General features: G+C 37.4%; 1 protein-coding gene across 2 annotated transcripts in view; it reads left to right on the top strand.

The window, feature by feature from the left end:
* LOC5579875 overlaps positions 1–21,628 on the top strand; it is a 448,850-nt gene extending 427,222 nt beyond the window's left edge. For both annotated transcript variants that reach the window (XM_021839841.1, XM_021839840.1), the window contains 3 exons: positions 13,326–13,580; positions 19,526–19,665; positions 19,779–21,628. In XM_021839841.1, the coding sequence (XP_021695533.1) occupies positions 13,326–13,580; positions 19,526–19,665; positions 19,779–19,946 (563 nt within the window). In that variant the 3' untranslated portion in view covers positions 19,947–21,628. The remainder of the gene's footprint in view (positions 1–13,325; positions 13,581–19,525; positions 19,666–19,778) is intronic.
* Positions 21,629–25,312: the final 3,684 nt, after the last annotated feature.

Here is a 25,312-nt window from a genome sequence, read left to right on the forward strand (position 1 = left end):
AATATCAAGTTATCCTGAAAGAAGGACCAGATAACGTTATCGTTACTCACCCATTCCCAAACTACACTAGATTAGAAATATCATTATCAAATATTAATGAAAATTCCTTATTACAGACACTTAAGAAGCATTTCGACCATTCAAGGATAAACGGATTGTATACTTCTGAAACTATTATGGGAAAACTGCAAGAGGTTTACCGAAAACATTTTGCCCAAAATAGTATTCTGAAAATCCGCTTTTCTCAACGAATGTTAGAGGACGTAAGCAACGAGGATCAACAATGGAACATCATACGGGATGAGCACTATAAAGCTCATAGAGGATTCGACGAAAACAAACAAAAAATCTTTCGAAATTTCTTTTTTCCAAAACTTAGTCAAAAAGTTAGGGACTTTGTAACTAACTGTCAAATTTGCAACGAATGTAAATATGACAGGCAGCCTATAAAGTTTCCAATTCAAAAAACACCAATTCCAAAATCACCTTTCGAAATAGCTCACATCGACATAATGTTTCTGGAAAATAATAGTTTTCTAACTTACATTGATAAATTTTCAAAATTTGCGCAAATAAGACAAATTGATTCGCGAGCAGCTGTTGACCTCATACCGGCCATCAAAGATATTTTGCTCAAATATAAAACACCCACCACACTTGTGATGGACGGCGAAAAATCTTTCATGACGGGAGAGTTAGTTAATTTTTACAACATGCATAAAATAACCCCATACGTAACCGCCACGGGGCGAAGCGAGATGAACGGAACCGTTGAACGTTTTCATTCAACGCTTCTGGAACTCTACAGAATTACTAAAACCGAACAACCCAATATACCAGTTCCCGACGCGATCCAACTGTCACTCCAAAAATACAATTCATCAATCCACTCTTCCACCAAATTCACTCCTATAGAAGTAATCCTGCCTTCCTCTCGTACTCCCGAAATAATAGAAAAAGTTTACCAAAATCTACAACAGACACAAAAAAACGCCTTAGAACACCACAATAAAAACAGGAAACATATACATATAGACGAGAACCAAGATGCATACGAAACCACTAGACAAAGACTGAAGCACAAAAAGAGATACAAAAAAATCAAAATCACCAATGTAAACAAAAGCACAATTACCACCGACGATGGAAGAAAAGTTCACAAAGACGACATAAAAATACGAAAAATATAAAATCGACTTTTTCTACATTTCAGACTTTTACCCTTACTCCTCAATGGACCACACCCACTGTCTGCAAAACAAGATGTAAAGATTGACCTACAAGACCTAGGACGACAGCCTTTATTGGTATTCCACCACAACGAAGCACGAATCAGACTCGACTACAGATACTACATTCACCATTTCAACCTTACGTCAATAAAATCCCAAGTTAGAAACCTCAAAAACCAATTTGAAAATTTCAGCAAAAATCAGTTTACAGATCTAATTATAGAAAAATTTAACGAAATAGATTTTGCATTTAAAAGTATTGACCCTCTTAAACGACATAAACGATGGGATAGATTAGGAAGTGCTTGGAAATTTTTAGCTGGAAATCCAGATGCTAATGATTTAAGAATAATTAACTCTTCCATTAATAACTTGATTATTAACAACAACGAACAGATTAAGATCAATAGAGAAATCAATTTACAATTGAAAGAGGCAATTTTCAAAACTCAAAAAGCTATCAATTTGTTCAACATAGGATCTGTAGAAATGTATTGTACAAAAATATTGTTTCATCTCAACTACCTTACCGAGAAGCTTAATCAAATTATCGAAACAATCACTTTGGCAAAATTAGGAATTGTAAACGAAAAAGTTCTCAGTCAACGAGAAATTGAGATTTTAATTTCAGATCTAGATAAAGAAAATGTTACAGTTCATACAGGTATTGAAGCCATATCTTATGCTTCGACAGCAATTCTATCAAACAGGTTAGAAATCGCACTTATCATCAAAATGCCCAAACTGGACCCGAGGATCTTCGACAAGGTGCACATTTATCCAATCGTGCAAGAACAGAAGCAAATTCATGTGCCCACTCCATTCTACCTTATCCATGAGAGCGAAATCTACCAGGTAAACTCCATCGAACCCACTATATTCGACAATAGCGAAATACAACTAGATAATTCGACATGCTTACCACGATTACTAAAAGGGAATCCAGCAGTTTGCAATTTTACTGTGAACCATGCCAGAGGACAGATTATCTATCTGGATGATCAACATTTGCTCATCAACTCACTAACAAATTTCACACTAATCTCAAATTGTGGAATAACCGATAGAAATCTATCTGGATCATTTGTCATCTACTTCAATAACTGTCAATTGACCATTAACAACATTACATATCATAAACGGACCCAAAACCTGCCGGAAAATCCTATCAAGCTTCCGTTGGACGGCATCGAAGTTAAGAAGCACAGAGAAGTTCTTAACATCAGTCTAGAACATCTTCATCAATTACACCTAGACACCAGGAAAGAATTAGAAGTCATCCGTCTATCGGCCAGTAGTATCACTTGGCCACATTGGACACTCATCGGAGGGATTTCATTCTCTCCTCTCATAATTGGTACGATTATTCTAAGTTGTTTCAGGGGAAGAACCATAAGAGTAAAAATCAACGAACGTCGGAAAGCAAACAACAACACCACGACTGGTAGTCAACACCATGCCACCAAGATCTCCCCAATAGACCTGGAAAACTCTAATGGTACGATTACATATAATCAACATAACATCTTTCGGAAACCTTCACCAGCGGATATGATTCGGATGGAACCTCATCTCTAAGGAGGGACGAGTTAGCACCCGAGCCAGCCGGGCCGGAATGCTGACAACGACTTTGTCGCCAGGTGGCAACGAAAACACCAAAAACGGGGGCAACGTGAATAACATGAATTGCTGACGGCATCAACGGAGCGGATGGCAACACCGAGGATGGCGACACGATCGATAAGTGCAATTAATCAGTTTGAAGTTGTAATTATAGCATTGCTCGAAATAAAGTTCAGTTGTTCTTAGGCTAGCAAGTAGTGTAGTAGTATTTTTTAAAAAGGGAAACTCCCTGCAGAATTCTTAACTAGCGTAACATAATTAGTGTACCACCCCTATACGAAATTCACACGTACCGATGCCACGGTATTCAATAAACAATAACTAATTGTGGTAACTGCCGCTTGCCGATTAACTTCCGCGAAAACTAATTACGGTATGCGCTCGTCGCAAAATCTGCTAACAAACTGAAGCTCTACAAAAGGATCATGTTCCATCCGTGCTAGGTTTTTGCAAGCTTTAACCCATACCTATTCAGTGCGCATCGTACCTTCGTGCTGTGCGTACACGAATTCTCTCTGCTCTTGGAAGTTTTCTTAAAAACTACCTAAAGCAATAAAACAGTACTTTTCAGTGCTACACAAACAGTACTTTTCAGTGCTAAAATTAAAAACGGTACTTTTCAGTGCTACTTAAACAGTACTTTTCAGTACTATTTTTTCTACTATTGATCCCTTTACGATCCTTGTTTGGACCCGTGCCTTCGATTTTTCGTTGGACCCGTTGGCGAAAGCTAACGGTGGTAATCCTTCTTGGACACCGTCTAGGGAAAAAACCTCTCGAAGGTCACGTCTTTCTCGTTTATTAACTAAACATGGTATCAACAACTAACAAAAGGAAGGGTGAATCTCTGAATTCACTACTTCCTTCCAAAAAAGTGGGTTTTAAAACTGTCACTACACGTGGCAAGAATGGAAGAAAGGACGCTTCCCCGGAATGCGAAGTTTCTTCCAAGGGTGAAATGAATAATTGTATTGAAATGAGCAATCAGTTCGATGCTCTAGACAAATTTTCCGAACACCAAATCGAAGCAGCCTCTAGCCCAGGCTCTTTGATTCAAGTGAGGAAGCAAAGAGTGCCGCCTATCGTGGTCAGTTGTTCCGAATTTGGGGGATTTAGGCAGGAGATCTTGAACTCCATTAGGGGAATCAAGGTTTCCTTCCAAATCGCAAAGAAAGGAGACTGTCGCGTTTTGCCGGAAACTCTTAAAGATCGCGAACTTCTTCTCAGATATCTTGAAGAGAAGAAGCACAAATTTTTTACTTATGACGACAAAACTGAACGTTTGTTCAAAGTCGTCTTGAAAGGTCTCTCAAGTGACTATAAGTCACCTGAAGAGATCAAAAATGGAATAAATGATTTACTTGGATTTTCCCCAGTCCAAGTAATCATTATGAAAAAGAGAACCCAAGCTGGCATTGTTCGGAAAGGGCTTTCTCAAGAATATTATTTAGTTCACTTTAACAAAAAAGAACTAAATAATATTAAAGCTTTAGAAAAAGCTAAACTTATGTTCGATGTCCGTGTGACGTGGGAACATTTCCAGAAACCTGGAGGAAATTACCAGAACCCCACTCAGTGCCGTCGGTGCCAAAAGTGGGGTCATGGTACAAAAAATTGTCGCATGGATGCTAAATGCATGATTTGCGGAGGTTCTTCTCACGCTAAGGACGACTGTCCTGTGAAAGAAGATACCAGAAAGTTCCAATGCGCCAATTGCAAGGGCCCTCACAAAGCTAACTTTTGGGAATGCATTTCACGCAAAAGAGTCGTTGAGGCTCGTGCCAAGCAGATGAAGGATAATATCCGTTACGATAACGGTCGTTTCCGGAATTTGCCTGGTAGAGTATCGAACAATGCTCATTTTTCAGTTAACGATCGCTTGATTAGGAATCATACCCACCAGGAAGATCATAATCATGCTCATTCACAAACAAATTTTAATCCGTCGGGTAGCCGTTCGAATCTTTCAATTTCGAATGTATCTACCCACGGTAAATCCTTTGCCGATATCGTAGCAGGTAATTTGAACTCTTCCCCTGTTCGTTCCATGAGTACCCATTCTACTTGTTTCAAATCAAATGGAAAAAACCCTACCGCCACAGGTAACTCCTACCCCGCTTCTTCGTCTACCGAAAATTCCAATGGGAAATCATCAGATGATATGTCTGCCTCTGATTTTAATTTTCTAACTGAACAATTGAATCTTATGATTGATGCAATGTTCAAAGCCACCACTATGACTGAAGCAGTCCAAGTAGGTGTAAAATTTACAAATCAAATTGTTATTGGATTACGTTTTTCTAATGGATCCAAATAATAATTTAAATATTTTAAATTGGAATGCTCGTTCTCTGAATGGTAAAGAGGACGAGCTGTTTAATTTTCTTACAGCTAATAACGTGCATATAGCAGTTATTACCGAAACTTATTTAAAACCTGGATCCAAACTTAAAAAAGATCCTAACTTTTTTGTTTATCGTAATGATCGACTTGATGGGGCATGTGGGGGAGTTGCAATCATCATTCATAGGCGTATAAAACATCAACTGTTTTCGTCATTTGAAACTAAAGTTTTTGAAACTTTAGGTGTTTCTGTTGAAACACAGTTTGGTAAATATACTTTCATAGCTGCCTATTTGCCTTTTCAATGCTCTGGACAGCAAGTTAATTGGCTTCAAACTGACTTGCGAAAATTGACTCGCAATAAGTCAAAATTTTTTGTCATTGGTGACTTTAATGCCAAACATCGGTCATGGAATAATTCTCAAAGTAATTCCAACGGCAGAATTTTATTTGATGAGTGCTCTTCAGGATATTTCTCAATTCAATACCCTGACAGCCCTACATGTTTTTCCTCTTCTAGAAATCCATCTACGATTGACTTGGTCTTAACCGACTCTAGTCATCTTTGTAGCCAATTAGTTACTCATGCTGATTTTGATTCTGATCATGTCCCTGTTACATTTCAAATATCGCATGAAGCGATTCACAATCCTATCAGCTCCACTTTCAATTATTTACGAGCCGACTGGAATATATATGAAACGTATGTTGACTCTAATCTTGATGTTAACATTTCTTTAGAAACTAAAATTGATATTGACAATGCTCTTGAAACTTTAACAAATTCCATTGTTGAAGCCAGGAACATTGCAATTCCAAAATGTGAGGTAAAATTTGAATCCGTGATTATAGACGATGATCTTAAACTCTTGATCCGTCTTAAAAACGTGAGGAGAAGGCAATTTCAACGCACTCGTGATCCTGCTATGAAAATTATATGGCAGGATTTGCAGAAAGAAATCAAGAAACGTTTTGCAGATTTAAGAAACAAAAATTTTGAAAATAAAATTTCTCAATTGGACCCCGGCTCTAAGCCCTTTTGGAAATTATCTAAAATCTTGAAAAAACCTCAGAAGCCTATACCGGCATTGAAAGAGGAAAACAAATTATTACTAACTAATTGCGAAAAAGCTCAAAAACTTGCTATGCAGTTTGAAAGTGCGCACAATTTTAATTTAGGACTTACTAGTCCAATTGAAAATGAAGTTACTCAGGAGTTCGAAAATATTCTCAATCAAGAGAACGTTTTCGAAAATGCCTGGGAGACTGATTTGGAAGAAGTGAGAACTATTATTAAAAAATTCAAAAATATGAAAGCTCCTGGCGATGATGGAATTTTCTACATCCTCATCAAGAAACTTCCAGAAAGTAGCTTATCATTTTTAGTTGATATATTTAACAAATGTTTTCAATTAGCATATTTTCCTGACAAATGGAAAAATGCTAAGGTTGTTCCAATTTTAAAACCAGACAAAAATCCTGCTGAAGCTTCTAGCTATCGTCCAATCAGTTTGCTTTCCTCCATCAGTAAACTTTTTGAAAAGGTTATTTTGAACAGAATGATGGCCCACATCAACGAAAATTCAATTTTTGCCAATGAACAGTTCGGATTCCGCCATGGACATTCGACCACTCATCAACTTTTACGTGTAACAAATTTGATTCGTTCCAACAAATCTGAAGGCTACTCTACTGGTCTTGCTCTTCTAGACATAGAAAAAGCATTCGACAGTGTTTGGCATGAAGGTTTGATTGTAAAATTGAAAAATTTTAATTTTCCAACATACATTGTTAGAATAATTCAAAGTTATCTGTCAAATCGTACACTTCAGGTTAATTATCAGAACTCCAGATCTGAAAGACTTCCTGTAAGAGCTGGTGTTCCCCAAGGCAGCATTTTGGGACCAATATTATACAATATTTTCACATCTGACTTACCTGAGTTACCTCAGGGATGTCAAAAATCTTTGTTTGCGGATGACACAGGCCTCTCCGCCAAAGGACGAAGCCTGCGTGTCATCTGTAGTCGATTGCAAAAAAGTTTGGATATTTTTTCTTCATACTTGCAAAAATGGAAGATTTCTCCTAATGCTTCCAAAACTCAACTAATAATATTCCCACATAAACCAAAAGCTCTTTATTTGAAACCTTCAAGTAGACATGTTGTCACGATGAGAGGGGTTCCAATAAATTGGTCAGATGAAGTTAAGTATCTAGGACTCATGCTAGATAAGAATTTAACTTTCAAAAATCACATTGAGGGCATTCAAGCCAAATGTAATAAATATGTAAAATGTCTCTATCCCCTTATTAATAGAAAATCAAAACTTTGTCTTAAGAACAAGCTTTTGATATTCAAACAAATTTTCAGGCCAGCCATGTTGTATGCTGTACCAATATGGACTAGCTGTTGTAATACCAGGAAGAAAGCTCTGCAGAGAATTCAAAATAAAATTTTGAAAATGATTCTGAGGCTTCCTCCCTGGTATAGTACCAATGAGTTACATAGGATATCCAATGTTGAAACATTGGAACAAATGTCAAATAAAATAATCAATAATTTCAGGCAAAAATCGTTACAATCTTCTATTGCCACGATTAATGCGTTATATGTTTAGGTTAAGTTAGGTTAAGTATATTAAAAACTTTTTTTTCTCTTATAAGCAGGTGAAATCAACTCACCTGTAAAAAATCTGAACTGCTACGGCAAATGAAATGTAATATGTTGTTAACAAAATGTTAATAAAATCTTAGATTTGTTTTACCAAATTAGGATGATAGTGTTGTCTAATAACACAGAACACCTAGATATAAGAAATAATGAATGTAATGTTTGGAATGATACTAATAAAAAAAAAAAAAAAAAAAAAAAAAAAAAAAAAAAAAAAAAAAAAAAAAAAAACCCCATACCTATTCATCGATCATCAATGGTCAACGCGTCTCTTTCACACCCATTTGTGAAATCATCTTCTCTCGCTCTCATCATTCGCAACGTCTCCATTGAACGAGCCCATCATTCTCGCTTTCATCAATACAACCAAAGACGGCAGTGTGTGGTCGTATCATATTCGACCCGTTTCCAATGAACGCTAAAGCTTCCACTATCCCACACGTCAAATGGAAAGCTCATCGTGCACAGGGCTGGGCGCTCACATTAGACAACACTGAAACATTCCTTTTTTGCTTTGCAGACATGCACGGAAAGAGGCATTTTATCGTAAATCTCATAACGCAGGCTCTGTACTCCACAATGATGTTTCAATCCGATTTCTCATCTAAAGCCTCTTAGAAAAACTCTAATAATGCGACGAGGTTCAAAGGTGTATTAGATGTATGCATTTGTTTTTCGTTGGTTATACTAGAAATTTTCGCCAGGAGGTACACGGCTGCCTGATATCTCGTATTTCAAATCATTAACATCATTAGAGAAATATTATGCAGGTTGGGGTTTTCCTTCAAAATTTTTCGTAGATTTCTTCTAAGATCTTTTGAAGTTTTTTGTCCATATCCTTCGTAGATTCTTAACGGAATCTCATCATATCACTTATGACGAATTCTTTGAACATATTGCAGATTCGTAGGTGTACGGCAGATCTGCTCAAAAATCTTAAATGTGATTGCAGATCAGTGTGGTGTCAAAATCTGCTTATGCTCTCGGTGCAGTTATTCCTTACTGTAGTTTAGGAAACAAAACTACACTATTCTGTTCTCCAAAACTTGCATATTGATAGGATTTAAGCCATTTACTATAACAAATTTCTTGTCAGTCATTTGGTAGTAACAATGACTGGTCCAACACTTATGAGAAAATTCTTGTGTTTTGATAAGATGATACCTAAGTCGATTCCTAGAAAGTTTTACAGTGAATCATTTTGGTCATTCTCAGTGGATTTCTAGTTGAATGATTTATTAGTTAATTCAAGCTTAAATCTTCTGCTTATGTCATGGGTGGACTTTAATAAATAACATATTACATAGGAACACTTTAAATTTTCGTTGTAAGATTATTTGTATATTTTTGGTAAATTTATAGGCATGCACATTGACATAGCTTCTTTTAATGATTTTTCTTGCGCCCAACGGGAGTGGGTATCACGCACATAATTTCATCGTCCAAGAGTCTTGCTGAACGCATCATTTGTAGGAGAATCCGGTAAGTTATTCATCAATACAATTTCGATGAAACGACGCACTAAATGCTGCAGGGAGCGGGCATCGATCTATCGGTAGTTTGCAAATCTAAAAGTGAAACCAAGGAATAATTAATATTATTAAATATTTATCATTTACCGTAATCCGGGGTAACATTGATCAGTTTTTAGGATATTTCTTATAAATTTATCTCAAAAATGCAAATATTCTGAGTTTTATATTTTTAAAACAAGTACTGCCACCCGTAGCTCGTGTCTATATACTGTATTTTGGTTTTTGAAAGATTTAAGCATGTTTACAAAAATGTTTTATGTGATTTTTTTCATTTAGCTGATATGGGGTAACATTGATCATCCATGTAAACAACGTTCGGTAATATTGAAATATCGTTACTTACATGAATCTTGGCCCCTGAAGCCGAATATGGTGTCCAAACGCTTACAACTCATATATTTTTTGAGTTATTTTAAAATTAAAAACACTTCGAACAGCGGAATACGCCTAAAGGTAGGCAATTTCCTAAGGGATTTCTACATTCTTAACAGTAATTCGTTAATGCTGCCTAATTGAACATACTTATAAAAGTTGTGTCAGCGGAATCGTTTTTGGCGATGCCATTTTTAGTGAGAACCGCATTTTCCTTGCTCATATCGCTTGCAGAACTTATGTGAGACATGAATCTTCGGTAGTGTCATCCTTAAAACCATTGAAATCATTGTTTCGCAAACTTGACAAATTTACGCATAAAATTAACGCAATTTTTGCAAAAATCTTAATTTTCAATAGCTTATAAATATAAGAAAGAGAACAGACATTCATGCTTTGGAAATGTTTCATCAATATATGATGATACCAACTTATTACAAGGTGAGTCATTCCGATCAATGTTACCCCGCTGATCAATGATACCCCGGATTACGGTACTTACTCCTATGGACTCTCTTTCAATTTACCGTTTTGGACTTGAGATGCTCCCTTTGCCCGTCACTGATTTCGACAGTTTTTCTTAACGATTGGTTGCGCATGGCTTACTGAGTTTGAACGATTTAATCTAGCATCGAAAGAATCCACGGTAGACACAACAAGGTAGGCTATTAGGGACGGACCTGGTGTAGTGGTTAGAACACTCGCCTCTCACGCCGAGGACCTGGGATCGAATCCCATCCCTGACATAGTCACTAAAAATTTCAGTGACGACTTCCTTCGGAAGGGAAGTAAAGCCGTTGGTCCCGAGATGAACTAGCCCAGGGCTAAAAGTCTCGTTAATAAAGATAGAAAAAAAAAAAAAAAATAATATAGGCTATTCCAACAGTTCGAACGAAACGTGTAAATTTCTGAGACATATAATGCACATAATTGGAGCGTGGTATATCATGGATATTTACATGATATGTCATGTAAACTTCAATTATATGTCATGAAATCCAGCAGCATCCTGTGTGATTACGTGACATATAACACATATTTACATGATTCCAGACTTAAATTTACATGACATGTTTACATCGCATAAATGAAGTTTACGTGACGTGTAATCTTCATTATTTTTAACTGTGAAGATATTGATGAAAGAGCGATCAAAGAGAGCTAAGGTGATATCTTGCTATTCGATCCGTATTTTTCTCAGATGATCAAATGATGAGATGAAATGCAATGCCTGAGGGCGACTGGACCGGGACTGAGCTTCTTTAAGCAAATCAAGCTAACTCCGCAAATTGGTGGATACGCTAAGGCCAAAATTAAAGTTTTATTAGTTCAATGTCTTCATGGCTCATTTGCCTCGTATTACAATTTTTTATTGCAACCACTATCTGTGCCCTATCTTCCACTCAGCAAACATCTACTGGCATTGGCTTTGCTGGATCTCCTCTGTGTTAATTGTGGTAAATTTACATTAGAATAATACATTTGCTGACACATTTCAACAGTTACATACTACTTTTATATAAACTATATAATCTAAATTATAAGTCCCGGTGAAACGGCTTTAGAAAATTCTTACAACTTTCGTTTTCTTATGCTTTCTTATGATAATTTTTACACTAAATTAATTCACAACTCTCATCTTAGTTAGCAGTTTCTCTCAAGTATTTGAATTGAATCTAAACGTAAATCACTATCGTAACAATGCTATTTACTCTAATTTGAGGTAACGCACTAAGGTACGGTTTTTGGGTTGTTTTGTCCTTCGCTCTCTGACAACAATAGAACGAACGTATGAAATAAGAGAAAAGAGAGAAATAACTCAAAAATAAGTTAAAAATACTCATATATGGGTTTTTATTTTTCTCCGTGTACAGTCTGAGCATGAGCTACGCATGATTGACTGCCCGCAGTTGCTACTCCGTTATTGCAAGAAAAGCTGTACTTACTCAGGGCACCAACATGTACTAAGTACTCAGGATCAGTAGCATCTCCAATACGTTCTGGTGCCCTCATTATTATAGCAAACAATCACGGCGCCGGCTGCGTCCGAATGCAGAGCAATTTGAGGATGAGAGGGATATGTTGACTTGTTACTTTTTTTGCGGAAGCCGATGAGTCCTCTGCACTACCACAATAAAACACTGGGAGTTTGAATATGGAAAGGATTCGTTTTGATAAACGATTAAAATAAAATTTGAAATTAATACGTGAGTATATACAGTATATATTATACACGGGTGACCGATACCGATAGTGCGGTTACTAAACCAGACACAATCCTAATTTCGTTGTTCGCTCCACAGGTCCATGCAACAGATTCAACGGATCTAACAGTCTCCTCTTAATCCCTACAGTCTGTGGACAAAGTTATATAAAAAATAGGCGTGTCACAATGGATCGAATAACTGTTCGCATACCCCAACACGAAAAAAATCCCAGGCAACATAAACTACAAATAAATATTAAGGTCTTACAAAAGGTCACAAAACCGACCACTTCAAAAGAGTAGTGTTTCTTGTAATCAATGTTCACAATTATCCACAGATCCTTAAGTCCTTAGAATAAGTTAACCATGACTTACACTACGGAACAAGTTTTTGTCTCAAGTTCTTCAATAGCGCTATTTACTTAATTTGGGGTCGTTTTCGAAATTGTTCTAAATGCATTATTTATCGATTTCAGTCAACTTCCATGCAATTTTATCGGCTTGTAAGCTGATTTTTGTCCTTAATTTACTACAGAAATCAGTGTTTAGGTACTAAAGAATGCGAATCAACGCGATTTGTAATATTTTCGTTTATACAACGATACTTTTTGATTATTTGGGAAAGTATTGAAATTGGCCATATCAAATGAAGGATGTCTAAAATTGGCAACGAATTTAGCCACCCCAAATTTAGTAAAGACACATTATTTGACCTTTGAGGCACGTATAAGGTTTTGTGCCGCTATGTAATGATTCACCATCTAGATCAAACCACCCAGGATTTGTGAAGCATTCTACTTCTGAGAACCAAAGAGAATTTAACTTTTTTTTTCAGTAAAGTTGAGTTGTAAAATCGTCAAGTCTCAATAAATAATTTTAATCATGCATAAGGGCTCTTAAACGACATGCTACGTTGAAAAGTGGTTTATTGATTTTAATTACCTTACCCCGCCTTCCCCTACACGTATGGCTTATTCAGCTTCTGACGAGTGGATGAAAAGGGACCTCTTTCCTCTAGTGCTCAATCCACCTGGCCTGACGGGTAAATGTATTGCGAAACTTTCACTTGTGGTTTTAGGTGACTCCGGATCCGTTCAAATCACCTGCGACTATGAAACAAAAGGGACCACTTGCCGGGTTTAATTAGCTGGAAACACAATTGGAAAGCTTATTCTACTCGCTCAATGCAATCGCACGTGAACAGGTTGCATGAAAAGGAAAAGTTTTTTCATCTCACAAGTGCTCTCGCCGAGTTCAAACCTCTTTGACACAACATAATGGAACGAACAAACCTCTAATTGCTCTGACCGTCATTTTTTTTTTGCTCGTTCTTGTTTCTTCAGGATATCCTCAACCGAAGCTGACCTGCCCGACGAGTGTAAATGTGGAGCTTCATCCGAACGATACGGACCACACGGCGGTCAAACTGCGGAGACCGAAAACGGACGTCAGCTGGGATCGGGACATTGTGGTGGAGCCGTACTGGGCCAAGAAAGATGTCCTGGAGCTGCCACTCGGGTCGATCAATATCAGCTATACGGCCAAACATCCGGTTTCCAAGCTGACTAGCAGCTGCACTTTTGTCGTCAATGTCATGGGTAAGTTGGTGCACATGGTTGACGATAGTTTTTTGTTCGTCCGTCATACATAGATGTCGATTCTGTTGTGTTACTAGTTGGGCTTTGAGCTTTGATTTCATGGCGGAGACAGACTGTGCATGAAAAGAAACGGCTTATTTACGAGGTTGGGATGAATTTCCGCGATGCTTGATGGAAAGCTCATTTGTTCTTCATCGCTGAAGAAGAGCTGTTGGCCCGCGCTTCCAGATTTCAACTTGTAATAAATTCAGTTTCGGTGGTTTAGTCAAGAAGCAAGCCTTTTAGGAACAAATACCAGAAGCCCCCTGAGTGGCTGATCCGCACAAGATTTCAAGAGTGAGCTACGTTTCCAGATTTCGACTTAAGTCCAGTGATTCACTGCCGTTGTTCACCAGCCACGCCACGAAACATTCTGCTGTTTCGTCATATAAGCAGAGAATGGACCTATGCACGAGTTCACTAATTTGACGTTTGAGCGGTGCCGAATTCACTTGTTGCCATGGTCACGTAAATAACACGGCACCGCTCAAACGTCAAATAATGAACTCGTGCATCGGTCCATTGAAACATTTGCGTTGAGGACTCCATGGCAATCAACTGATAACATCCCGCAGCTCTATTTATCGGTGACAGCATCGAAGCTAACAAAGCCATCGGCCCTTTTCATCAAATGTGACGAGAAGAGTTAAAAGAGTAATATTTCCGACTCTATGGCATGGGGGTTTTTTCTCGGCCGAATTGTCTGAAACATTGCACAGCAAAGCTGCCAGATGAATTGATAGAAAACCTGTATCCACCAGGTTAGAAAATCTGTGTCCCATACAAAAAAATCTGTGTCCATACAAAAATCGTTGAAAGAAAATCTGTGTTCCATACAAATTGAATCTGTGTCAGAATAAAAAAATCTGTGTAATACAGATAAATATGTATATGTGGCAGCCCTGTTGCACAGAGAAGCACCTTAATACGACGCATATTGTTTTTCAATTCAAATGCCAGAACCTCAACCGAGTTTAACCTGGCCTGGTTTCTGGCATTTGAATTGAAAAACTTGTGTTGGCCACCGAAGAAGCATAGGTATTGAATGAAGTCGTATGCTTCCGTGGGGTTATTGTACTAGGCAAACATAACTGCACAAAAGTACTCCTAGTAAGCGCATGAGACGAGCCTCACGAGATGTCTCATGAGACTCGCTCACTAAGATATATTTTGTACGTATCCGAATCTCGTGTCTCACATATTCTGTGCCCTGCGATATCAAATGTCGCATGGCAGCTCATTTAGGTATACATGAGAAACACGACACTCTGCTGAAACCATCGTCTGCAAGGCTCAAATGCACTGTCACCAAGGATGGAAATCTAGTGATCATGACAAAATCCATGATGCATCGCGGTTGTCTTTATCGTGCGATCATAGCAACAACGATTAACCTTTTGCCGTTAAGTAATCACAACAAACTGCGCTCGCCGAATAATACATCGTTCTCAATGTGCGCTAGCGATTAATCGTTCGCGAATCAAAGTTCTATTATTTTGAGGATTTTTTCGGTTTATCTATGTGATTTGCCTATGTACATGCTATTTATGATTCTAAAATAATTTGCACATGGTCTGCGCGAAAAATAATAGCGCGAATACGGCATGATTCGAGTTGATCGCAACCTGTAACAACATCCGACAAACTCTTTGTCCCACGACAAACGATGCATCGGATGCTTCATGTATCGGTGAAACGCATGTGTAGTGAAGTGTTCAAATCATGCTGCTGCAAGAGCGACGGTCCTCTTAGACCGTTCAAATACCGTGTTGTTTGTCGCTAGAGACGATTTTTTTCCATCCTTGACTGTCACATTGAGATTTTCTCATGAGACGGCACATGAGCCAGTGAAGATGTGATCGTTTGAGCTAGTACATTGTTACATGAGATCTAAAAAAATGTATCTCACCATAGCACGTGCTCAAGCGCGCGATTGTTTTTGTGCGCTCATGGCAAGCTGATCTCAAGCTCTTGATATGAGGCGCGTATACATGATGTCTGCATAAAATAGGCTGTTCTGGAACCTGTACGTGATACTCAGGAGTGGAAACACAGGGTCTATTCCTCATTAATTGACATGTTCTGTCGAATAAATGAAGATTGAAAAGTTGCATAATAGGTTTTGGACATGAAACTGAAATGTTCTCTAAGAGGCCTTGGCGGAACCAGTACCAGGTGCTTAGAAGTGACCTAATTAGTTGATACCTAGTTCATACTTCATTAATTGACATTTTCTTTCGAATTTACGAAGATTGACATTGATAATAAGTTGATTCTATTTCTTTTGGCATGTACTTTCCAATCCACAAAGATTGAGACAAAAGCAGAAATATCCCCAAAAAAGCCCTTATGGAACCTATGCCAGAAGCTCTGGAGTGGCCTAATCTTTTATTACCGTGTTTCTTTTTTTTTTCATTTATTGACAAGTTATTTAAAATTCATTAACATTGAGATGTCGCACGGTATGTTTTTGGACATAAAACGGAAATGTTCCCCAAGAAGCCCTCGTGGAACCTGTGCCTGGAGATCTAGAGTGGCCACATCTGTTCGTACCGAGCTGTTTCTTCTTTTATTGACAAGTTCTCTCGAATTCACGAAGATTGATATGTCGCACGGTATGTTTCCGACAAAAAACGGAAATGTCCTCAAAGAGTCCCTGGCGGAACCTGTTTCAGGTGCTGTGGAGTGGCCACATTTATGGATATTTAGTTTATTCTTCCTTTATTGACATGTTCTCCCGAATTGAAAAAGATTGAGACGTCGCACGGTATGTTTTGGACATGTCCCCAAAGAGGCCCTCGTGGGTCCTGTGCCAGGAGATCTGAAGTGGCCACATCTGTTTTAACCGGGGTTTTTCTTCTTTATTGACAAGGCGACGTCCATTTATTACGTAACGCTAAAATTGGAAATTTTTGACCCCCTCCCCCATTCCGTAACGCTTTTTGTATGAAAATTTTTAAATTTTTTTATGAACCGTAACGCTTGAGCCTACTCCCCCTCTCCCCCTAGAGCGTTACGTAATTTGTGGATGCCGCCCAAGTTCTCTCGAATTCACGAAGATTGATACGTCGCACGGTATGCAAAATATATTGCTTTAAACACGATATAATTAGAAAATGGCTACTTCTAGAGAAATTATCTTTAAATGCATTATGGTTTAGAATAATTTCAAGATTCTTATTGTATCATCAGAACGTATTTATTTTGACAAAAAAAATCAAAATTTCGAAAACTGACTAAAAATTGTTCTTACAAATGCTTTTTTATTAAAAACTAGTGGTCCCGGCAAACTTCGTCTTGCCATCAAGTATCAAGGCTGTTGAAACATGTCATGAAACCTCCCATACAAAATGACATATTAGTACTCCCTCATTTTACCAAATTTTCCGAAAACTCCCCTTGAGTTTTCCGTCACACGAACACGTCGGAACCCTTCAAGCAGACAACAGTGAAGGAATAGTGCAAATCGGTTATCCCGTTCTCAAGCCATTTCGTGACATACAAACACCACTCCATTTTTATTTTTCTAAATTTCATCATCATGAAAGTTTGTCCCAAATATCTGTTTACTATCAAGAATCAATGAATGGTTCGTCACTGTAAGTTTCGGCATAAACTCTAATTCATATTTTTATGCATAAAATCCTTCCTTTTACCTTTATTTTTATAAAAAAAGGCTTTGAATGGTTTGGTCTGTTTGTCTGTGCTAGAAGTATAGACTTGCAAAACGTTAATTTTATTCAAAACACTTTGAATGGTTCGCCACTGTAAGTGTCGGCATAAGAATATTATGTGATGATCCAGCCAATCGATTTATATTTTTCAATTTGAGTAAAATATTGTTACACATGCTTTCGTCATAACAGCTGTAGGAATGTTGCTTTTACCTATTTGCTCAACAAACTTTGAATGGTTCGTCACTTCATGTAACGACATTATTTACTCCTATTTTAAAATTTTCCATGTCAATTGAATATATTATATTCCTAAGCATGTAAGCAAATAATCGTTTATCATGGTCTAATCGCTTATCAAAGTGAATCCTGTGACCCAACGATCCTCCCCATTAACAACCATCCCTCCCAGTAACCTTTGTGGAGATGCAGAGGTAAACACGGTCTCCAAATAGCAAAGGTTACACACTAACATTCCTTCCCTCAACCCCACCTGACTGCAAGGACGTGGCCGGCGCCGTTATTGACCATTTATGAATAGAGGCACTGAATTATGCACACTGAAGATGATTATGGCCAATCCCAGCCGAACTTCTAGTTGATTCTTTGTGCATCTTCACTGACTATGGTCAATCACGGAATAGCAACCATTGATATGTGTAGTCATTCTAAGCTATGCTAAGCTAAGCTAATATCTGTTTACTATCAAGAATCAATGGTAAAAATTTAAAAAACATTAAAAATGGGGTTTTTGTGTAATTTAAAATATAAGTTTTATTTTTGATTTTTTATGAAAATAAAGAACTATATTTTAAGTGTATATATTTTTATTATAGTTCAAACGGTTCACTACAACTTGTTCATAGAGCATTTTTCTCTAAAATTCAGTGTCGGAGTTAGAATTTTTCAAATAAAATGCATGCAAAAATGTAAAGACCATTTACAAAACTCATTCTCGAGTCAAAATGATAATTTTTTCTATGGAAAACACTTATTCTACCAAAACAAAAACACGTGAAAAATTTAATACAAATCGAAGACTATCGAACACGATTTTTTTTATTTTCGACTCATTCTGGATGGAATTCGTCACGTGTAATCACAGAGATATAGATAAAATACTTTTTTATGTTTATGAGGGGTTGCACAGAAGTGTACATTAGAGCGGTTCGAAATTTAAAAACAGTTTTAAATTCAATCTCCCATATCTTCCTTACCATCCTTACCTATTTTTTTACCTGTTCTGTGAATTTTTCAGCTTTCTAGGTGGTGATTTAAAGGTGGCCCAAGACAAAATAGGTTTATATGGAAATCAGTATGGAGAAATTTTGAAAAACGATTCAAACACGTTAGTACTGGGATGTGAGTACAAACTTATCATCCCACAGTAAAAATTAATTCTTCAAATCATAATTAAGATATTGCTTGGGAGAGAAATTTAATCTTACGGATAGGAGAGGAGAAATTAATTTGTTTGTTTGCTAATTTTATTTATTTATTTTAACTAAAAATGTTGATAGAGGGAGAAGCCCATTTGAGTGCTCTTTCTCAAAAAGGCACAAAACTAATTTATCTTTTCTTATAACGTTACAAAACAAAAACTTAAACTATAGGCTCATACGGCAAAAAAAGAACCGTAACAGAGCCGTAAACTGTAGCATAATCTAGACTTGAGTGTTCATTCGGTATTATATCCCTGCAAACATCTGCAAAAATCCCAAACAAAAATAGCTCAGAAGGGATTTGTTTCTTCATCAACATCCTGCAATAAGGTTTGAAGAATGAGATTTCACCATGGCTTGATACGTTTGCACTTACATTGCATTACTAACGTGTGAGGAATATTTCTCAAAAATTTTCCATGGTAATTACCATATAAACTTACATTGTCTTTGGGCCACCATTAAATCACCACCGAAAAAGCCGAAAATTTCACAATACACTATTTTTATATTAAGGATGGTAAGGAACACATGGGAAATTGGATATTCAATTTTTTTTTTAAATTTTGAATCGCCCTAGTGTTGATACTCCATACTCGACTGTCCAGCAAAGGCTACCCACAACAACGCATAAACGAAACTTTCACTCTGGTGACATGGAGTCGATTGCATACGTTTCATGAAGCACACTCGTCACCAATTCCTCCTACTACAGAGCGTGATTAAACTAAAAATGTTACTTGGGATATTCACTGTAATCAACAATCATTTTTCCTCTCTTCCTGAACAGCTGGCAAACCTCCAACGGTTGACTTCTGTCCCGACACCCAGATCTACACCATCGAAGGTCGACATCAGAGCGTAAAGGCCACCTGGGAGGAGCCAATCTTCTCCGACAACGTGGGAGTCGTCACCATTACAAAGTCCAATGTGAGTTACCCCCTTTATGTTGCATGTTTGTAAAAAGTCCTGGCATTTTTTTTCTTCTCATGTTGCATAAATTATAATCCCATTTCGTGTGCCGTCCATTCGCTGCTAATTAGAGCCCGGGAACGGATTTCGGCGCCGGCAGCCACCTCATCACCTACGAAGCCCACGACGAAGCGGAATGGAGCTCCAAATGTGTCTTCAAAATAGTGGTCAACGTCAGCAAACGAAAGGACGTTCAACATTTCCAGCTCCCAATCCTTTATAATCGGTTTTACTTCTAATTGTGCGGTGCGGAGCGGGAGAGGTCCAGAGTGGGTGACCATCATCGTCTCTTTGATTTCTTTTTTTCTTATTCAACATGTTTGCCAGAGTTCAGTCCGAAGTACGGGTTGGTCAGACTATTTTTTCCAAGCGTCGCCCACTAGCCAGAGTCGGAGGAGAAGCTGCTTAATTTGGCCGTTCGTGTTTTTTGCGACTATTGCGTTGGATGCAGCTATTTTCAACTTTGTTACTGTTTGGTTGATGTTCCATTTGCGGACCAGTGGCGTTAAAAAACGGGGTGACATCAAAGGCAAATCCTTTAGAAAACTGTGTAATGACGGGATGTACAGTGGTCTACAATCGTTTTGTCGAGTTCCATTTGTATTCTAAAAGGTGTCAGAAGAACCCAGGTACAAGTTAGTTTTTACTGTAAAATTTTCTGTCCGTGGTTATACTTCAACTTTATTTTATACTTTTCCATGAGTAAGTGATATACTATATATACGCATACACTGAAATCAAAAAAATGGCTTAAGCACAAAAAATGTAGTTCTTAACTTAGACAATCGTTCAGTCGTGTTGCATTTTAATTCAGTTTATCATGAAATATGTGTACATTTTTCGCGTTTTTTTTTCATAATATATCATGACGTACCTAATTTTTAAAAAATCTGCATGATTTGCGTTGGAATTCTAAATTGTCATTGTTCTTTTTGGAGCAATTAGTAAAAATATTTGAATGACACGAGGGCCTATAAAAGCATAACTGTCCCGTATGGATGTTCCAACCAGCAACTTTCTTTCATCGCAACATTCATGTTTCAATAAATACTTTACTAAAAGCTATTGTTTGAAAAGCTATTAACAAATAGCGGTACACATATAACCTCCCTGAGGAAGACTCCAACCACGAGCCGAAACGTTGGAAGTTACATAACTATTCCGCTTCCAATACGATTGACCGGAAAAGCCATAAAAGAGGGTCTAATTCTCTAGTAAATTTGACGCAATTTTGAGGCTCGGCTACGCGAATGTCGACCACTGTAATAGCTCTGAACACGCCTCTGTGGAAGGTAGTGATTTTTTTTGTTTCGTTTATTTGAGCTTTTCAAGTATAGAAAACGAGCAGCATGATGAAACAAATAAAAAATGGAAATGAAAACAATAATAAATTGCTTAAGAGAGATAAAAAAAGCATAACTATACAAAAGAACCCAACACGAAAACTCCCTCCCTCTATCAGTAGGAAAAGCTGACATACAGAGTGAAGCAGCAAAGACAAAAAAAACTCAACAGTTAAAAAAGCTTCTGATGAGAACTTTTGTAAATAGTTTTGGTTGATATTCGAGTGTTGCACAAAAGTGCAGCAGAGCGCTAAAAGTGAAAAAGTCAGCCGACGAGAACAACAACGCTTTTGTTACAAAGCGGCAACAGTGAGACAAAAGACAACGCGCTGTAATCAAAATGTGTACATGATAAGCAACAAGCGGAAAATGTGTTTCGAACCAAATTATAATAAATGGAAATGCACGTTTTTGTGACGGGAGGGTATGCGTAGTATTTAGAGGATCCAGTCGTGGAAGGAGGACTACTTCTGTGACGCTATCCTTGTCCAGATATGCAAACGGCGTTGGAGAAGAAAAATATGCTTAGGATTTGTACGAGCCAGCATTAGAGGTTCTCCTCCGATTGTAGTGAGGTGTAGAACAAAACCATGTTTTAACGATTGACAAAGGTTTTGAGCTTGTGTTGAAGAAGAACAAGTTTGCTTTTATTTCAACCAGAAATCTAGTATTAGTGGATGAAAAATGGATAAATTTAGCTTTTAGGTGGTAAGTGACCAAGGCTCTTCACAAGAGAAGTAAGAATAGAAATGCAACAATATATCACTTTAAAACAAAACTAAATTCATTATTGTCTTCTATTTTGGCAGCAAATGATGACATTCACAATGGAATTCCTATATAATATCATAGTATTGACTATCTTCATGATTATTTTTCCTCAAATTCTGATCATGCGACTCTAATAAATGTCTTGTCGAACAAATAATTCGAATTCCTTCACAGGATAAAGACGTTTTACGTAACAAGTTTTGAACAATTAAATTTGGAAACAATTTTTGAAACCTTTAATTTAACAATTTACAAATAATAGTAGATGAAAACCAGAATTTAGTACTATACCATTTTCTTCCACTAGAGTTTGTATCTTCGACGCGTATTTGGCCTGAACTGTGAGGCCGTCTTCAGTGTCGTGTACTGGACTAGACTTACAAATAAAATTTTTAGTTCTGAAGATGTGTTTATTCAATACAAAGCATGCTCTGTCTCAGTACGACCAGAAAGAAAAAGAACACCGCAAATCATTCCGACGATCAAGGAAATATTTATCAATTTATTTTTCCAAAGCTACCACTCTTCCGAATCCTTTCAAGCAAATTGCTCCCAAAAGCAAACATAAAAATGCTAATTACCATCCAGCCAGGCCAACTGGCTCTTTTATGCGAACCAATTGCCCAACGATCCAGGAGTGAGGAAAAAGCACTCTAGCGATGCAAAAATGTAGAATAATCCGATTAGAGAAAAATTATTGACATTACTGTCATAATACTACCGTTCCTTTCCTTGCACGATCAGCAAGCTTTGTGGGATTTTTTCCCAGTATTTTTCATCGACATCAACATCGGTAAGGAGTACGGGTGAAAATATTGGAGAAGTTCTTTTTTTGGTTTTGATTCCGATATTTATTGAACTCTCAAGCGGGGGCCGATGATTCGGTGAGTTTTTTTTTATACTTGTCATTTTTGTTCCAGGGTACGATAGGGTCAGTAATAAATAGGGAACAGTTGCCAATGCAAATGCAAAAACATAACAGTGCGTCATGAGCTTTTCCTTCGTCTTGAATGAAAACATTTTTATATCTATTTTGATAAAGGTAAAGCTTCTTTACTGCATTCCGGAATCGGGCTTAGAGGCTTCTTCGAAAAATTAATCAAATTCCAAAAAAGGCATAGGAGAATGGGTCTCATTGTGAGGTTTTGTTTTCAAATTTTGTATTTGAGTAATTTTCGCTGAGACCGGCCCTGAGTGTAAATAACACTTGGTCTTTCAAAATGTTAAAATTTATACTCATTCGAAAGCTCCTGTCGATGGGTCTGCATGGGTCAAATTGATGGACCCATTGGTAGTTATGATTAAAACAGTTTTTGAAGACCCCTCAATTTTGACAATTCCTGACTCACTCAAACTGTTATAACACAGAAATTTATTCAACAGTCCCTTCACAATAAACATGGTTTTGGAAACAAAAAACATAGGAGCTTCATTCGCAAAAATAAGTTATTTGGCGGCCATATTGGATTTGACCGCCATATTGGATTTCATCGGAAATACTGAATTTTCATGGTGTTCGCAACCACCGATTTTAAAAGTTTTTGCATCATTAGAAAGCTAAGCTAATTTTACACAAAGTATGAAAAAATTAGAGGTGTCTTTTCTTATCACAAGTTATGTGCGATTTTGTCAAACATTTCTTATCGTGCAGGTGCAATTTGCGGTGAAATAATGGTGCTATTGCGGTTTACGCTCGCTGTGTTGTATTTGAATTGCAAAAAGTTATCTCTACAATATAGTACATGAGATATTATAAACATTGGCTGTAGGAGTCATCCTAAAATGACGTCCATAATTTGGAGGAAGGGGCGGTTTTAATGAAAGTATGACAGTGCATGTTTCAGGTATTAGAATTAGTCGCGAGAGAGGGGGGACGGGGGTCTAGAAATTCAAAAAAATGGGTACGAAGAGAGGGAGGGTGTTGATATAGGAGACCCGCCACTAGTATGAAAATAAAGTTTTCTCTTACTATTCGTGACATGATATGCGTGTGACCCCTATGAAGTATCTTGTGTGTGCTCGATACCGAGTGAAAGCTATATATTTTCATACTAGTGGGGAGTTCTCTTATATTGACACCCTCCCTCTTTTTGTACACCCCCCCCCCTTTTTTTAAAGGGGAAGATTCAAATATGACGTCCATTGTTTCTAGACCTCCCCTTCCCCCTTCCTAACTTTCTCCAAAACCTGATACATGCACTATCCATGATTTTAGTAGGCCCAAGTAACCAAATAGCACTTTAATTTGCCCTGCGTGCCAATAAAGTGCTATTAAGGTGAAACTCCACAAATTTTAATGTAAATGTAGTGGTAGGCACAACATTATTCTCTTATTTCTGGGTATTAGAAAATATGAATCAAATGTACATCGTTGCCCATATTATGTTTGTAGTCAGCGTTTGTTTTTAAGTTCGCTTTTAAATTGCCGGATGTCGTACATAACTTCCAACGATACTGACAACACTGCAACAGCGAAAGTGGACAAAAAATAGAAAAATAAAAAAAGTGAAATATTGTGATAGCGTGATTGTTTTGACCACGGTTTTGCAAAGTTTTGTGTTACTTCTACCAGAAATTTACTGCTGCGTGTTCTAAAATCTACAATAAGTGAAAGTAAATTGTATTGGACGTCCTACGTTTTGCAAGAGCAAGAAAATCAAGTGGAAAGTGTCCTTCATTTGGCGGTGGATTACTCAAAACTAGCACCAAAATACTCGTCACACTTGATGAAAATGACCACGTATCGTCAGATTTCGGGCATTATCAGTTGAGAAAACGATTAAGATGGAAAAGTAATCCTGTTCTTATAGCGTGTTAGCAATTTGGTTGTGATTTATTGCAGATAAGTTGCATAATTTTAGAAAAAGGGCAATGCGCTGGCTGAATTTGTCAGTATGCGTGAAGAAGCCATTTTCCCTGCCGTGACAGGGATTCTATCCTATATGTCATTAAACAGCTGACATGCCCTATATTAGTCGTGTAATAGTCCTATAAGGTGAAAAAGATGAATAAACAGGCTAGTGGTTTCTTGGGAGTAATGATATTTTCAAATTTAAGGTGAAGATAAATCGAAGCCAAACTTCAAATTTTCAAGAGCACGGATCTGGAGAACCAAACTTCCGTTAAGGCTGAAAACTTAATCGATTGGACACTAGCTGGTGGTGACCAATCGATTAGGTTTTCAGCTTAAACGGATGTTTGGTTCTCCAGATCCGTGCTCTTGAAAATTTGAACTCTGGCTTCGATTCATCTTCACCTTAACGCACGTTGTTTTCATGGGTGATCAATGTTACCCCATATCAGCTAAATACAAAAATTGATTCTTAAATTTCCGTGTGGATCCTGATATTCCAGTGCGGATTTTTAGATTTTGGTGTGAATCGTCGAGTTCCAATGTAAAACCTTTTATTCCAGTGTAGATTAGGGCAGTTCAAAATTCAAAAAAAGTTTGAAAATTCAATCTTCCATATCGTCCTTACTATGAAAAATAG

The sequence above is a fragment of the Aedes aegypti genome, chromosome 2 (assembly GCF_002204515.2).
Source record: "Aedes aegypti strain LVP_AGWG chromosome 2, AaegL5.0 Primary Assembly, whole genome shotgun sequence".
Taxonomy (NCBI): domain Eukaryota; kingdom Metazoa; phylum Arthropoda; class Insecta; order Diptera; family Culicidae; genus Aedes; species Aedes aegypti.